Raw genomic sequence first — 17,673 nt, 5'->3', positions numbered from 1 at the left:
TTTTCGCCCCCACTGCAGAGGACCGGCCATCTTTTATTGATTATCTTCTTAACTGTGTTAGAAAATGGAGTAAATGTCGATACACAGGTAAGTTTGTTATCCGTAGATTTAGGGTTAAGTTGTAATAATGAGTCCCTATTACTATACTTAGCTCGTTTGTTAGCTGTTTTGATGACTCTCTCAGGGTAATGGCGGTCATGTAGTTTAGCCTGTAGTTCAGAGGCTTGAGTGTTAAATAGTCGTACATCACTACAGTTTCGTCTGAGACGTAAAAACTGTCCAAAGGGTAAATTCTCTCTCAGTGCTTTAGGATGGTGACTCGTATAATAATAGGCTGTTCCGATCAGTAGTTTTGTGAAAGGTGCGGGTACTCAATCGACCCTCCTCTATGCTGATTAATAAATCTAGGAAGGGGATCTCTGTAGTAGATACAGAGGAAGTGAAGTTGAGGAAGGGGTCTAGACTATTTACCCAAGCCGAGAACGCATCTACTACATCAATAGGGCCATGCCAAATGACAAGGATGTCGTCTATATAGCGGCGCCACAACTTGATATTGGCGGAGAAGGGGTTGGACTCAGGTAGGATGAAACGTTTCTCAAAGTCGTACATGTACAAACATGCTAAGCTAGGGGCAAAAGTACTACCCATCGAGGTTCCGCGGATTTGATGGAAAAGTTTATCCTCAAACCGGAAAAAGTTACGAGTCATAGCCAAACTAGCACAGTGCATGATAAAATGGACAGGTGTTGTGAATTCTGAACTAGTAGATAAGAGGGATGATTCAACTACCTCCAGTGTAGCCACTTGGGGGATGTTTGTGTATAAAGCCTCAACATCAAGTGTGATCAGGGCATCAACACACACTGTGGAATTTATAGTTTCAATCAGGTTAAGAACATCTGTAATGTCTCACTTAACTACATTAACACGATGAAAGACACCACAAAAAGACTCAACACCAGGTTAAAATAATAGAGACTATTTATCTGTATAAAGCAAGACCGAAACGACAAACGTCCAATAAGTAGATCAAAAGATATTCCTATTAGTTACACGAGTGCTTTGAAATGCAGGGTTATTCATTCACGTATTGCTGTGTTGAGTTCAGAAACGTATGCGCTTCTCTTAGGGTAATTATAGTATCCTTGTGGGAAGCGTCACGGCAATCCTCAGGACCTCTTAGGTCCACATTATGGTGGGCAGAGTTGATGTGCACCACCCCTGGGGGCCGGGGACGATCCTGTTTGCCCCATGCGTTAAGGTGGTTTGTTGTGAAGGGACAAAGAAAAGTATGGTGCTCCCTTTAGCAGGATTACGGTGTTTCCCTTGTGGAGAGGGTTAGTGAAAGAAAGGTGCGGTGCTCCCTCTTAGTAGTAATGCAGTAATGCCTCCTCACCCGGGCTGTGCTCTGGTGAATAGTCGGGTGTCGTGGATGCAGAGGCGAGCAGCGGGGGCCATGCAGTCCACGGTTACAGCGATTGAGTGCCCTGTCCGGCACTTGAAAATGATGTAGATGCAGTGTGCTCCTGGAGTCCCCAGCCATCTGTAGTGTCGAAGGGGGCTGTGCGCAGGTTCCTGGAGCCTTCTGGTGAACCAGAGGGGATGGTGAGTGCTACAGCTCGGGACTTCGGGGATCTGCGCTGCAGGTCCCGCATCTTTGTGGCCAGAGCCAGGGGCAAGGTCAGGCAGCCAATTAGCGCTTCAGTGCTTTGTTGAGGAGGGCACACAGCATCTCACTGCCCAAGAGGGAGGTTTGGGTTCAGTGGATGGATGCTCTAGTCAGGGTTTTTGGACTGCACTAGGGTTTGGGCTACAGCTCTTTGTGAATTTGTGGTACAGATGGCACCCAGCGGCCCACTGCCGGGGGGGTCTCTGTGATTCTTGTTGGTTGCGCTTTGGCGCATAAGTTGATCACGTCGCAGATGGCACCTGGTGGCCTGAGGCAGCGGTCACTGGGTGTCTTGGTGGTCTCTTTGGTCCGTGCTACAGCGCTGTTACTGTCCTTAAATCCCTAGCGGTCATCTGGCGATTAGTGCAGCAGTCCAACACACAGGACGCAAGTCACCAGTGCAGTCCCTCCTGGTAAATGGTCAAGGTGCAGCAGGCCAACAAAACAAAGCAGATGATAAGTGGCAGTCCCTCCTTGCAGCACAGTCGACAGTGCGTAGCAGGCCAGCCCAGCAATTGGTCCAGTGGCATCCCCTCCTGGCATCACAGCTCCTTGTAGTGACAGAATCTCCCCAGGACCCTGAGGTTTACTAACTTGGTGGGGTTCGGGGTCCGGCTTCTATACTTTGGTGCGCAGGTTCTTGAAGGTTGGGGAAACTTTCAGACCTTCCTTTGATGTCCCCAGGGTCCCTTCCTTGCCCTTCCCGGCTCCAGACACTGCACAGTGGGGTATTTAGCCCTTTGTGTTTTGAGAGGCAGAGCCCTATTCATAGGCAAGTGTCAGCTCCTCCCTCCCACCTAGTCCAGGAAGACCCATCAGCCTGGTGATGGGCCATTACTATGCCGCACCCAAGTTCCCCAATGTGTTTGCCAGTCTAGTAGGAATGCACATAGCCCAGCTGTCATCTACACCAGATGTGTATTCAGGGACAGGCAGAATCACAGGGTGGTTAAAGTAAGGAAATGCCAGCTTTCTAAAAGTGGCATTTTCAGACCTACAATCTAAAATCGAACTTCCCCGTAAGTTGTGATTTTAAATTGTGAGTTCAGGGACACCAAACTCCATTTTCTCTCGCCTCATTGGGAAGCTATCCTTAAAAGAAGTTTTAAGGCAACCCCAATGCTATTCTATGGGAGAGATAGGCCTTGCAATAGTGAGAAACACATTTAGGAGTTTTTCACTGTCTGGACATGCCCAACCTTTTATGTACACTGCACCCTGCCCTTTGGGGTAATTGGGGCCCACCTTAGGGGTGACCTACGTGTAATAAAAAAGAAGGTTTGGACTTGGCAAGCGGGTGCATTTGCCAGGTCGAAATGATAGTTTAAAACTGCACACACAGGCTCTGTAGTTGAAGGCCCCAGTCATGTTTGGAAAGCTACTGTGGTGGGTGGCACAATCAGTGCTGCAGGCCCATTAGTAGCATTTCTTTTACAGGCCCTGGTTACATATGGTGCACGTTACCAGGAACTTATAGGTAAATAGAATATGCCAATTGTGGAGAAGCCAATGTTAACATGTTTTGAAGGACAAAGCACCTGAGCTTAAGCACTTGTCAGCAGTGGTAAAGTGCACAGATTCTTAAAGGCTAGCAAAAATAGGTCATTAAAAAAAAAGGAGGAAGGCAAAAAGTCCTGGGATGACTGTGCAGAAAGGGCCATTTCCAACATGTATGAACTTCTTGTGAAATAATTTCTTAGAAGGCGCAACATTTCTGATATGTAGGCATCCTGCTCAGTTTAAGTGACTGCTCTGCAAGCCGGTGATCTGTAATGATACCCTAATCATACAAAACGTGAGCTCTATTTGATATATGATTTACTGCTTGTACTCTTCCCTCAATTTCAGATCAGCACCCTGGAAATCCTTAATCTCGAAGACCAAGGAGCTCTGCTGAGTGATGATGAGATATTTGCAAGCCGACAGACTGGTAAACATACATGTATGGCACTGCGTCGATACTTTGAAGCACACCTGGCCATCAAAGTGGAGCAGGTTAAGCAGTCTTTGCAGCGAACAGAGGGAGGCATTCTCATACATGCACAGCCACCATATAAGGTAAGTGAGGGAGTTACTCCATTCAAAGGCATTGTGCAAGATTGAACCAGTGAGACAAGCATGTTGACTCAATCACTTTATCACGTGGAGATTAGTTATGTCAATCATATGACGGCTTTACTACATAGGGAGAAGATGAAAGAAATTCTTTTATTCTTGAATTCTTGCTAAGCAGGTTTAGTGGATATATATTTTTGAGATAGAAATGCAGCGTTAAATGGACAGAGGTAAGGTATTCGTCTTATATTGACCCTTTGCTACGTGGTTGTTGAAATACTTGGTGGACCACCATTTTACAGAGTGAAGGGATGTGTACATGCAATCAAGTACATCTTGCCCACAAGGCTCCTAAATAGGGCAGCATTCTTGTTCACTGCAGCATGCTGCATTATGTAAGGAAAAGAAGAAGGCCTTTCAATTACATATATCAGTCCTTAAAGATTACCTTGCTGTGTTTCAAAGAGATCATCTCATCCATTTCCATTTTGCAAACAATTTGAACTGATTTGACAACTCAGTTGGACTCTGCCCTACAGTGATTTTTTGGATGTTGCAGGTTTGGAATCGGACATCTCTGATTCTCCAAATAATGTGTTGTGTAATTGATAGGTTTTCAGCATTTATCTACAACTATTCACATGATGTGCACTCCACTGCCATCTAGTGTGGGGTCGGGAATATTATAAAGTATTTTTTTAAAGTCTTTTTAGGTCGTAGCTTACCAGACGTCTGGTTTGCTAAAGACGTTGTGGGATCATCCACAAGGCTGACCTAGGAATGCATTCTGCCTGTAGCTTACCATCGTCTTTGTTGTTTGTAATCCACATTTTCTTGCTTTCCATTTGCTGACTGTAATTGTTTTAGGCTGTTATCTTTAGGTTACTTTAGTTATTACTAAGGCACGTTATTTTAATCTAGGCCTGCAGCTTGTACCCTTTCAGTTCGATGGCATCTGTCGCTGTAGATACACATGTTCTGCATAGCTCGCCATCTGGTGTTGGGTCGGAGTGTTACAAGTTGTTTTTCTTCGAAGAAGTCTTTCGAGTCACGGGACCGAGCATAAGCCTTATTTTATTATGTTTTTATTATTTTATCAGCTTGTCCTTTTACGCAGACTTCTGTTATTCTTTGGTTTGCACAGCTTTTTAATTCTGTGCTTCATTCAAGATTATACGTGATAAGTTACAAATTATTTCCGGTACAAAGCGTTCATTATGTCCCCAACTCATACACAGACATATGTGTTGTCAAGACAGGACAGTTTTCTCAGAACAGCAGCTGTTGTATTATAAAACATCTCACTGCCCCCTACAAGACAGAGGGGAATTGCAGACAGTTGCTATTGTACACTGCACATCGCCTTTGCAAGTTTCTGCTGAGACCTGACGCAGTCTCTCCCTCCATGTAGGAGAATTTGCAATAGACTACCCAATCTCTTATTTACCTACAATCACAGGTGTAGGACAATTCCCTCTGTCTGAGATGGTTGCCCCCACTTTTTGCCAGATGTCATTGTGCTTACACTGTTTTCAGTGGGATCCTGCTAATCAGGACCCCAGTGATTGTGGTCTCTCCTCTAAATTTGGTTGTCTTGGTACTTGTTATACCCCACAATTGGCATTCTGGCGTACCCCTTTAAGTTCCTGGTATATGGTACCCAGGGCATTGGTACACCAGGGGCCCCCCATGGGCTGAAGCATGTATTATGGCACCCAGGGGAGCCCAAGCAAACTGTCTGCAGGCCTGCCATTAGCAGCCTGTTTGAAAAGGTGCATGCTCCCTTTCACTGTAGAAATACGGCTTGCCTTGTATAGTGGTCACTGCACTTGGACACTGTAAGTCACCCCTATAGTAGGCCTTTCCAGCCCAAAGGGCAGGTGCAGGTCGCTGTGTGTGGGCACCCCTGCCTAAGCAGAGGTGCCCTTACGAACTCCAGTTCCAGTTCCCTCTACTTCGTAAGAGCGGAGAAGCCATTTTAGCTATGTACGGGTCACTGGTCACTAACTGTGGTCCAGCTACATACATGTAACTCAGAACCTAGGCATGTTTGGTATCAAACATGTCGGAATCATACCCAATACTGATTCCAGTATTGATGGCATGATTCCATGCACTCTGGCCTTCCTTAGAGCAGTATTTACCAACCTTTTGACTTCTGTGGACCCCCACTTTATCATTACTGGACCCCGTGGACACTCTCTGAATCATTTTTGGAAACCAGGAACCTCCCCCACTGAATCAGTGCTGGAAGTCGGGGCCCCAGGCCTAAACAGTGGTGATGATTTGAACATCAAAAAATACAGAAACAAGCATTCCATCAAAGGGATACACAAATGGTAACATTTTTCATTTAATTTGCAAACAAATAAAATAAATAATAATAGGAAGGTCGGAGCTTTTCTAAATTCAATTGAAGCCATAGATCGTCTACTCTGCATTCTGTTTGATTCACCTGCACTGCTCCCATGAATTAATCTGAAGTTACTAATTTTTAGCCTCCAATTTCAAATTCCTTGACATACACAATATGTTTGAAAATGTACATTTGTACATGTAGCCACTTTATTTAATACGCTCGATTAATCTGTTAATATTAGTTTATTTTCAAAGCAGTCACGGACCCCCTCAGGAGGTTTCGCCGACACCTCCAGTGGCCCCCAGACCATGGTTGGTAATCACTGCCTTAGATGATCCCCCAGTTCTGCTCCTACTAGTCTTCCAGGGTCTGTGGGCAGCCCGCCAGACACAGATGATAAGATGTACCAAGCTGAGAATGTTTACGGTAAGGCACAGAACAGCTCGGTCTTGGAAAAACACTGTGAGACTTGGCCATCCTCTAGTGTGTTCTTTTCAACACTGACATGATACAGCCAGTGACTGAACAACAACTCATTGTATGGGAGGGAAGAGTTTCTAGAATTCTCCTCTCTAGCTTGTTTATGGTATATAAGCAGTGCCCAGACCTCCTCCAGGTGGCCACTTGGTTCTGCCATCTTGAAACCAAGAAGGGCAGAGGCCCCTGGCAGCATCTGACTGGGTAGGCCAGGTAGCTGACGTCAGAGACCCCTCCTGGTAGGTGGTTACTACAAAAAGTGACCAAACCCACTTTTTGGGTTATTTAGGGACTCCCTTGCGGGTGGGTCCCCATCTTCGTCATGCAAGACTCTACCAAGACCTCTCTGCAAAGACATCTTCTGCTCCTGGCCTCCAGAACCACTGCTGGGCAACACAGGAAACAAACAAGACTGCAACGCCTGAAAATACTTCATCTTGCAACATTGTTTCCGCAGCTCCTGTCAGCAATCTGCAACATTTCCACAACTGTGCATCCTCTGGAGTCGGCAAGACTTCAGCTGCACCAAAGAAGCAAAAAGGATTTTCCCTTGGAGTAAAGGAGTCACTTCCCTGCAGCCACAAGGACCTAAGGCAACGTCTTCAGGCTGGGGAGCCTTTCTGTCCTCTGGATCTACGAAGATACTCCAACACAGGTGGTGGTTCTGAGGGATCCCATGGGTCATCTATGCCTTCTGTCCAATGTGAAAGACTGTAAGCCCTTGCTTCTGCAGCTGGGACAGAATCTGTGTGCACTGCAACTGTTGCACCAACCAAGGCTTGTTGACTCCTGCTCTGAGGGATCTTAAGGCTCCAAGTAGCCCCGGCCCCCAGCACTCTACCAGGACAGTCTCCTTTCTTCTGCTCCAGCATCGTGGGTCTGGGCCTCACTGTGACATACTGTGCCTGCTGCCAGTGGGCTGCTTGTTGGTGCTCCGACTGCTTCTGCTGACTCTCCTGTCTTCTGGGGGTCAGCCTGGACTCCCCTTCAAGGGTCGAGTATCCAGGAGCTTGCTTGTTCTCCACAGCTCTGCAAAACGTCCAACAGCTTCTCTTACATTTGCTTGTTGGTGACCATCCTGACCACTGACCCATCTGCAATCCTGCGACGGGCGAGGGACAGCTCGTAGGTGACTTCAGGTACTCCTCAGCAGCTCCTGGACCCTGGAGCTGGACTTCAGCCATCACTGTTGACCTGGATCTTCAGCTACAAAACGGTGGGCATTACTCCTGCCCCACCTGGACACTCCTGCGCGGACTGGACTCTGTCCCCCCTCTTTTGCAGGACCTCTTCACCCGGAATGTGCCCTAAGGTTCCACTGGTCCGTCCTCCCTCTGCATTCTCCCAACTGCAACAACCCCATGTTAGCCTATGGGAAAACCAGGTAACTTACCCCTCCACACCCGGCTGCTGGGGATCTTCTAGGTACTTACCTTTTGGGGTTCAACTCTCTCCCAGTGCTTGTCTAACTACTCCATACACTCTGGTGGGGGCCACCCGTTCACATAACATTTTTTTTAGTATAGGGTTTGCCTGGACCCAGTATAAGGTGCAACACCATAGGTGTCCACCAGACACTGGACTAGCTTCAACAACAAGTATGAGGGGATGAGGTTCTCCTGATGGTCCAGATGGGCATATTAGGGCTTACACTGTCATGCTCTTGTAGAGAACCTTTGTAGTGCAGGTAGGGATTCTAGAACCATTGTTGTGACATTATGTGGGGAGTTTTCCTATGTTTCACTTTTCTTGTCACTGCCTTGCTTTTATTTTATTATCCTTATAATATCAATACATGCCTTTTTGCCTAGAATGCAGTTGATTCAGTAAACCTTTTTGAACCTGGTCCTGCTTCTGTTTTGCCTTTGTATGTGTGAGACCTATGTGACTGAGTGAAAGTGGTCAAATCTGGTCCACTACGATTTCCCTGAGATATCCAGATGACATGCTAAGGACTGCCACAAATCATTTTTTACTCTTGGGTACTGGTGAGGTGCTGCTAGCTGGCTGGAAGGGTTACGCAGACAGTTGTCACATGGCGCAGGAACAGGCTCAGTGCCACGCGCCAGGTGGTTGCTGTTACCCAAATCCAGCAGTCTTGTTACTATAACAAGAGTCTTTACAACACTTCTGGGTTGGTTCCTTCCCTTAACCAAGTATCCTACAGTATCCTTCTGAGTGCTCCCTTTCTGTAAACAGGCCTGTAAATCTTGTTTTGCAGCATGAATCCTTTTCTGGATTCACATGCTGTGCATTATTTCACCATCTAGTGGTTGGCTATGGAATTGTTTTCGGCATCATCGATCACCATTTGGTAGTATGTCCATCCCCGATGTGACATCAGACGGCACTTCGAATGTGGCTGTGCGTGGAAGCCATCTTCAGATTTGTTCCGCCATTAGGTCTTAAAGCAGCGGAGGAGGTCTGAAATTTTTGGGGAGTACTAAGGAATGCCTCCGAGGGCTGCAGCACCAGTTGTGCCATTCCCAGGGACCCCTCACCCACCCACACAGCGCTGCCATTGCAGACTGAGTGTGTTGGTGCAGGTCAAAATTGAAAACACGACCTGTCACACAGCCCTGTGTGCCATGACCTCTACCACTGCATGTGTCGGGTGTAAGTCACCCCTAAGTAAGGGTACATCCCGACACGTTTTGGGGTATATGTGCATGAGCAGTTATGCCCCTGCTATATGCCTCTGTCCATACTTAGACATAGTAAGTACATGAAGGCTTCTTTGATTTTAGGGATGTTTGTTATCAAACATCTCAGATTAATAAACCTTCACTGATTCCCAGAGGTCACCTTAAAGGAGCCCCCTGAAAACCTACCAGCCACTGGTGTGTTGACTGACTGGTCCTGACCAGTTCAGCCACCTCAGACATATCTCTGCCCACCCCCTCCAAGGTGAGAGCTAGCACTCTTGAGGGCCAGAGACAAAAGCCTTCACTGGGCAGGGGTGTTAACACCTCTCCCAGGCAGAATGGACATTCTAGGGCAGGGAGCTTCAAAGGCCTAGCCTCCTGTGTAATGTGACCCAGGTCTCTCCAGATGGCAGAGAGGACCCACCCCCCTGACCTGACCCCACTTTTGGCAGCAGAACAGGTGGGAAAATTAGGCAGATTATGAGGTGTGCCCAATTCATGCCAGTCCCACCCCTAGGGTGGATGAGCTGAAGTGGACACCACCTTTTAAATTCCTCCATCTTTGTTTGGAAGCAATTAGGGCACTAGGGTAATGCCCACTTCCCAGTGGAAGCGGTCATAAAAAGAGTGTAGTCATCCTAAAGGTGGTCAGCCCATTGGCTACCACCTGGCCACCTGGTAACGCCCCTAAATTGAGTTTTTACGTTGCACCCTAGAACTCAGACCCTAATGACCTATGAAGAAAAGGATACAAAGGAGTCGCACCTGCAAAAGAGGAAAAGAAGTAGCCCCACCAGCCACACTGCTGACCATAACGGACTCTGCCTAAAAAGACGACTTGTGCTGCAGCTGAGCCTCCAGAAACCCTTCCACAAAGACTCAAGACTCCTGTGAGCAGTGGATCTGCTCTTCAAAAAAATCTCAAGAAAGGACTCTGCAGCCCTCAGAACAGCAAAGACCTGACACCTGAAGTGGCCACAGCACGCAGCGTCCACGACTTGAGGTGAAGCAAAGCAGTGGTGCCAACAAGGTTCCTCAGCTGTCCAGAGTCTTTGTACACCCAGATTTCACCCCTCTTGGACTCACCCAGGTTCCCAATAGTCTCTGCACGCAGCCCCCTCTCCTGCGGCCTTGTGGTGGGAGAAACCTCAACACCTCAAGCAACCACTGGACCTGCAGCCCACGACCCAATCTGAGGTGGGTCACTGGTGCCAATGATGTCCCCTGGCTCCCCTGAGTTGGAATCCACCCTGGTTTCACCCCTTCTGGATCCTCCAATGCCTGCAGCCTCAGCACACAGGACCCCCTGACCGCGAGTGCTTCCGGATGGAGAAACCCGATGCCTAAAGGTACCCCTGCCTCCGTTGCCCCTGGGCCCCGGAGAAGAGGACCAAAGCTGCAACTACGTCCCCGTGCACCCCACGTTTGTGACCTACATGTTTGTTGTCCCCGACTGGCTTCCTAGCCAGAGCCTGCAACCCGTTTCCCATAGACCAATTTCCATTGAAAGCCAATGGGCAACCGATGCCTTGCTCAGACCCATGAACCCGGCCGCACCATTGTTGCCCGGAGTGACCTGCTGGTGTGGTTCTGATGAGTGCTCAGTACTTACCTTGATTCTGAGATTGACCTCTTAAGTCGTTGTTAACTGTGTATTTGCTGAACATTGTTTTCCTCCATATGTTAACATTGAAACGGTCTGAAATTGCACTGTCGATTTTTTAAACTAAAAAGTATTTATGCTTGAAAACATACTTACCCTATGATGAAGTTCTTGGGTTTAAAGTATATAAAAACAGAAGTATTGTTTTTCTAAATTGGTCTCGGATTTATTCTTTTAGTGTTTGCCATTTATTGCGTCTGTGAGTTCAACAAATGCCTAGGAGTACCCTCTGATAAACCTAACTTCTTGCCTAGACTACCAGAAAATAGAGCATTAGTCCTATCTAAATTTGCCTTTGCAAACCAATTGGGGATCCACTGGACTCTCTGCAAGGTTTACTACTTTTTAGTGCACCGTTTAGCAAGCCAGCTCCCTACAGGAGTTATATGGACTCCGCTGCCGTCTCATCTGGTGGATGACATCGATACGGAGTTGCGCAATGCCCTCTTCCGATGTGCAGACGTGCTATGAAAAAAAAGTGTTCGGTGGCATGTGTAGCTGCAGATACACATGCTGTGCATAGTCCACCGTCTGGTGTTGGGCTCGGAGTGTTACAAGTTGTTTTTCTTCGAAGAAGTCTTTTCGAGTCACGAGACCGAGGGACTCCTCCCACTTCGGTTCCATTGCGCATGGGCGTCGACTCCATCTTAGATTGTTTTTTTTCCGCCATCGGGTTCGGACGTGTTCCTTTTCGCTCCGTGTTTCGGGTCGGAAAGTTAGTCAGAATCTCGGAAAAATTTGTCGGTATTGTTTCGTTCGGTATCGGGATAGTTAGGGCAAATCGACACCGAACCTTAAAGAGCTCCGGTAGCCCTTCGTGGTATTTTCGATCCCCCGTCGGGGCCTGGTCGGCCCGACCGCGTGCAACATCGAGACTGATGGAACGGACCCCGTTCCGATTCTGTCCTAAATGCCACAGTAAATATCCTTATACAGACCAACATTTGGTCTGTAACTTGTGCCTGTCCCCCGAGCACAAGGATGAGACTTGTGAAGCCTTTCGCGCTTTTCGGTCGAGAAAAACGCTCAGAGACCGAAGAGCCAGGAAGTTGCAGATGGCGTCCACGCCAACAGGACAACAAAGGTTCGAGGAGGAGGAAGAAGAAACATTCTCCATCCCCGATTCAGACTCCGAAGAGTTCGACGTCGAAGAACAACCAACCGTGAGTAAGACGTCGAAACAAAGATCACACGAAAAAACAGAGAAAGCCCAGGGGACGCCACTGCCAACAGGCCATGGCTTAACCCATAAAGTAGGTGACCGTCCATCGGCACCGAAAAAGGGCGAGCTGGTGCCGAAGTCGTCCGACTCAGGTCGAGACACAGGCACGCAGCAATCTCGGGACCGAGAGAGTGGTGCAGAAAAGGGTCGACACCGAGACAGCGGCACCGAAGCTGCTCAGCACAGAGACAGCGGCACCGAGGATGGTCGGCACCGAGAGGGCACGACACCGAAAAAAAAGAAAGATCTCGTCGGAGCCGAAAAAAACTAAAGACACGGTTTCGGTGCCAAAACACCCGGCAACCGAACCAAAAACCAGTTCCTACTCAGAGGAACAATCACTGTCCTCTCAACTAAAAAGACACAGATTTGAGGAGGAATTACAAACAACAGAAGTAGATCACACGCAAAAGCGGATCTTTATCCAAAGTGGTACAGGGAAGATCAGCACTCTTCCCCCAATCAGAAGGAAAAGGAAACTTGACTTCCAGCAACAAGACAAGCCACCACAAGCAAAGGTGGTAAAGAAGGTAACTCCACCACCCTCTCCACCACCGTCAACTCATGTATCACCGGCACAAACTCCACCACAATCACCAGCTCATACCACCATGAGCCAAGATGATCAGGATGCATGGGACCTCTATGACGCTCCGGTATCTGACAATAGCCCAGAGGCGTACCCAACTAAACCCTCACCACCTGAGGACAGTACAGCATATGCACAGGTGGTAGCTAGGGCAGCCCAATTTCATAATGTATCGCTACATTCGGAGCCTATCGAGGATGACTTCCTCTTTAACACCCTGTCCTCCACCCATAGCCATTATCAAAGCCTTCCTATGCTCCCGGGAATGCTAAGGCACGCTAAACAGATTTTTAAGGAGCCAGTTAAAAGCAGAGCAATAACTCCAAGGGTGGAGAAAAAAATACAAGGCACCGCCCACAGACCCTGCTTTAATTACATCACAACTGACACCAGATTCAGTAGTCGTAGTAGCAGCTCGTAAAAGAGCCAACTCGCATACATCAGGCGACGCACCACCTCCGGACAAGGAGAGCCGCAAGTTTGATGCAGCTGGGAAAAGGGTTGCAGCACAAGCTGCATATCAGTGGCGCATCGCCAACTCGCAAGCACTCCTAGCGCGATGCGACAGGGCCCATTGGGACAAGATGCAGAATTTCATCGAGCACCTCCCCAAAGAATTCCAGAAACGAGCACAACAAGTGGTTGAAGAGGGACAAACTATCTCCATCAACCAGATTCGTTCTTCTATGGATGCAGCAGATACAGCTGCAAGAACAATAAATACTGCTGTGACGATAAGGAGGCACGCATGGCTGCGCACATCTGGCTTCAAACCTGAGATACAACAGACAGTGCTCAATATGCCGTTTAATGAACAGCAATTGTTTGGGCCGGAAGTGGACACTGCAATTGAAAAATTAAAGAAGGACACCGACACAGCCAAAGCCATGGGCGCACTCTATACCCCGCAGGGCAGAGGCACATTTCGCAAAACAACTTTCAGAGGAGGGTTTCGAGGTCAAGCCACAGAAACCAGCACCTCACAAACCAGACCACCTACCTACCAGGGACAATATCGAAGGGGAGGCTTTCGGGGCCAATACAGAGGGGGCCAATTCCCAAGAAACAGGGGAAAATTTCAAGGTCCCAAAACCCCTCAAAATAAACAGTGACTCAAAAGTCACACAACCCCTTCACACAACACCAGTGGGGGGAAGGAAGACTAAGCCAGTTCTACAAATCTTGGGAGGAAATAACAACAGACACTTGGGTCTTAGCAATTATCCAACATGGTTATTGCATAGAATTTCTCCAACTCCCTCCAAACGTCCCACCGAAAACACACAATATGTCAAAACAGCATATAGACCTTCTAGGACTAGAAGTTCAAGCATTACTGCAAAAAGACGCAATAGAATTAGTACCAAGTCCACAAAAGAACACAGGAGTTTACTCACTGTACTTTCGAATACCAAAAAAGGACAAAAGTCTGAGACCAATATTAGATCTCGGAACACTAAACACCTACATCAAATCAGACCACTTTCACATGGTCACGTTACAAGACGTAATACCACTGCTGAAACAGCAAGACTACATGACAACGTTAGATCTAAAAGACGTGTATTTCCATATACCGATACATCCCTCGCACAGGAAATACCTAAGGTTCGTATTCAAAGGAATACATTACCAATTCAAAGTGTTGCCATTCGGAATAACAACAGCGCCAAGAGTCTTTACATAATGTCTAGCAGTAGTAGCTGCACATATCAGGAGGCAGCAAATACACGTGTTCCCGTACCTAGACGATTGGTTAATCAAGACCAACTCGCTAACAAAGTGTTCACACCACACAGATTATGTTATACAAACCCTTTACAAGCTGGGTTTCTCCATCAACTATGCAAAGTCACACCTTTTGCCGTGTCAAATACAGCAATACTTAGGAGCGACAATCAACACAACAGAAGGGATAGCCACTCCAAGTCCACAAAGGGTTCAAAATTTTCACAAAGTGATACAAGCCATGTATCCAACACAAAAGATACATGCAAAGATGGTATTAAAACTCCTAGGCATGATGTCCTCATGCATAGCCATTGTCCCAAACGCAAGATTGCACATGCGGCCCTTACAACAGTGCCTAGCATCACAATGGTCACATGCACAGGGTCAACTTCTAGATCTGGTGTTGATAGACCGCCAAACATACATCTCGCTTCTATGGTGGAACAGTACAAATTTAAACAAAGGGCGGCCTTTCCAAGACCCAGTGCCACAATACGTGATAACAACAGATGCTTCCATGACAGGCTGGGGAGCACACCTCAATCAACACAGCATCCAAGGACAATGGGACGTACATCAAAGAAAGTTTCATATAAATCACCTAGAACTGTTAGCAGTATTTCTAGCGTTGAAAGCATTCCAACCCATGATAACCCACAAATACATTCTTGTCAAGACAGACAACATGACGACAATATATTATTTAAACAAACAGGGGGGGACACATTCGACACAGTTGTGTCTCCTAACACAAAAAATATGGCATTGGGCAATTCACAACCACATTCGCCTAATAGCACAGTTTATTCCAGGGATCCAGAACCAGCTAGCAGACAATCTCTCTCGGGATCACCAACAGGTCCACGAATGGGAAATTCACCCCCAAATCCTAATCACTTACTTCCAAATTTGGGGGACACCTCAAATAGATCTATTTGCAACAAAAGAAAACGCAAAATGCCAAAACTTCGCATCCAGGTACCCACACCGGCAATCACAAGGCAATGCTGTATGGATGAATTGGTCAGGGATATTTGCGTACGCTTTTCTCCCTCTCCTTCCATATCTAGTAAACAGATTGAGTCAAAACAAACTCAAACTCATACTAATAGCACCAACATGGGCAAGACAACCTTGGTATACGACACTACTAGACCTGTCAGTAGTACCTCATGTCAAACTACCCAACAGGCCAGATCTGTTGACACAACACAAACAACAAATCAGGCATCCAAACCCTGCATTGCTGAATCTAGCAATTTGGCTCCTGAAATCCTAGAATTTGGACACTTAGGCCTCACTCAAGAGTGTATGGAGGTCATAAAACAAGCTAGAAAACCTTCCACTAGACACTGCTATGCAAGTAAATGGAAAAGATTTGTTTGTTACTGTCATAATAATCAAATTCAACCATTGCATGCATCTCCGAAAGATGTAGTAGGATATTTACTACATTTACAAAAATCAAATCTAGCTTTCTCTTCCATAAAAATACATCTCGCAGCAATATCTGCTTACCTGCAGATTACTCATTCAACTTCCCTATTTAGAATACCTGTCATTAAAGCGTTTATGGAGGGCCTAAAGAGAATTATACCACCAAGGACACCACCTGTTCCTTCATGGAACCTCAACATTGTCTTAACAAGGCTCATGGGTCCACCTTTCGAACCCATGCATTCTTGTGAAATGCAATACTTAACGTGGAAAGTTGCATTTCTCATTGCCATTACATCTCTAAGAAGAGTAAGTGAAATACAGGCGTTTACCATACAAGAACCATTTATTCAAATACACAAAAATAAGGTCGTTCTAAGAACAAATCCAAAATTCTTACCAAAGGTTATCTCACCGTTCCACTTAAACCAAACAGTGGAATTGCCAGTGTTCTTCCCACAGCCAGATTCAATAGCTGAAAGAGCACTATATACATTAGACATCAAGAGAGCGCTAATGTACTACATTGACAGGACAAAAGAAATTAGGAAGACAAAACAACTATTTATTGCCTTCCAAAAACCTCACACAGGAAATCCAATTTCAAAACAAGGTATTGCCAGATGGATAGTAAGATGCATCCAAACCTGCTCAGGGGTGTGGAATTTATTAAAATATCTACTTGTCCAGGGGACAGGTTGCTTCTCAAATCTACTTGTCCTGTAAAAAGATCTACTTGTCCCTTTGGTGCCATGTAGTGTGGCGACAAATTATGGCAGCAATCTCATTATGTAAGAGCTCTGATAATAGCCTCTCTGATTATGCCAGGGCTACTACCTTAGTAGGGCTTGAATTCTTGCAGTTTCAATCCCTACTGTAGCAATTTCCTTATTTTGCCACCTTTCTGCAGATCTGCATACTGGGGCTGGAGGAAGCAGTAAGCAATAGTTCCAGGGCTGGAATGTCTTTGAGTCTGCAAACCTACTAACCTGCATGTTTTAAAGATTTTCACCAGCTTCTCTCTAATATTTTCCCATAATAAGAAAGGTTGGACATTTACTCCTGACAATGGCAGAATTAGAACTTCTTCCAGGGTTGGGAAGAAAGTGGCTGGAGGGAAAATGAACTTGCAAATGCTCAATAGATTTTCACATGAGCATATCTACACATCGTATTTACCCATGCTAAAATACAGTTCACAAATATTTTATAGGGGTACGACATATAACATGGGTGCACTTTTGTGACTTTCTTTAAGAATTTGGGGCCACATGTCGGTAGGTTCAGATTTGCGACTCGCAATTTGCGAGTCGCAAATCCAAATGTAGGATGGTGTCCCTGACACCATCTGTGATTCGCAAGGGCTTTGCAAATGCCCACCTCATGAATAATCATGAGGTGGGTCACAATTTGCGACCCCCTTGCGAATGGCGGGCCTCACAGGGATGGTGGCCTGCTGGAGACCGCAGACCACCATGTCTGTGACTGCTTTTCAATAAAGCAGTTTTTTTTGTTTTGTGTAATGCAGTCCGTTTTCCTTAAAGGAAAACGAGATGCATTACAAAAACGAAAAATGAAACGTTTTTGTTTCATTTTTTCAGAGCAGGCAGTGGTCCACAGGACCACTGCCTGCTCTGAAAAAATGTTTACAGTGACATTCACAAGGGGTAAGGGGTCCCATGGGGACCCCTTCCCTTTAGCGAAAGTGTTAGCACCCATTTGAAATGGGTGCAAACTGCGATTGGTTTGCGCCCGCGTTCGCGGTCACAAAACAATCCTACATTGCACTGCGAGTCGCAATTAGGAAGGGAACACCCCTTCCT

General features: G+C 46.6%; 1 protein-coding gene across 11 annotated transcripts in view; it reads left to right on the top strand.

Annotated features, from left to right (window-relative positions):
- DCAF1 (DDB1 and CUL4 associated factor 1) overlaps positions 1-17,673 on the top strand; it is a 709,202-nt gene that overhangs the window by 233,986 nt on the left and 457,543 nt on the right. For all 11 annotated transcript variants that reach the window (XM_069206794.1, XM_069206793.1, XM_069206790.1 and 8 more), the window contains one exon: positions 3,521-3,730. In XM_069206794.1, the coding sequence (XP_069062895.1) occupies positions 3,521-3,730 (210 nt within the window). The remainder of the gene's footprint in view (positions 1-3,520; positions 3,731-17,673) is intronic.

Source organism: Pleurodeles waltl, chromosome 9, assembly GCF_031143425.1.
Source record: "Pleurodeles waltl isolate 20211129_DDA chromosome 9, aPleWal1.hap1.20221129, whole genome shotgun sequence".
NCBI classification, from domain to species: domain Eukaryota; kingdom Metazoa; phylum Chordata; class Amphibia; order Caudata; family Salamandridae; genus Pleurodeles; species Pleurodeles waltl.
This window is presented reverse-complemented; position numbering and strand designations above follow the sequence as displayed.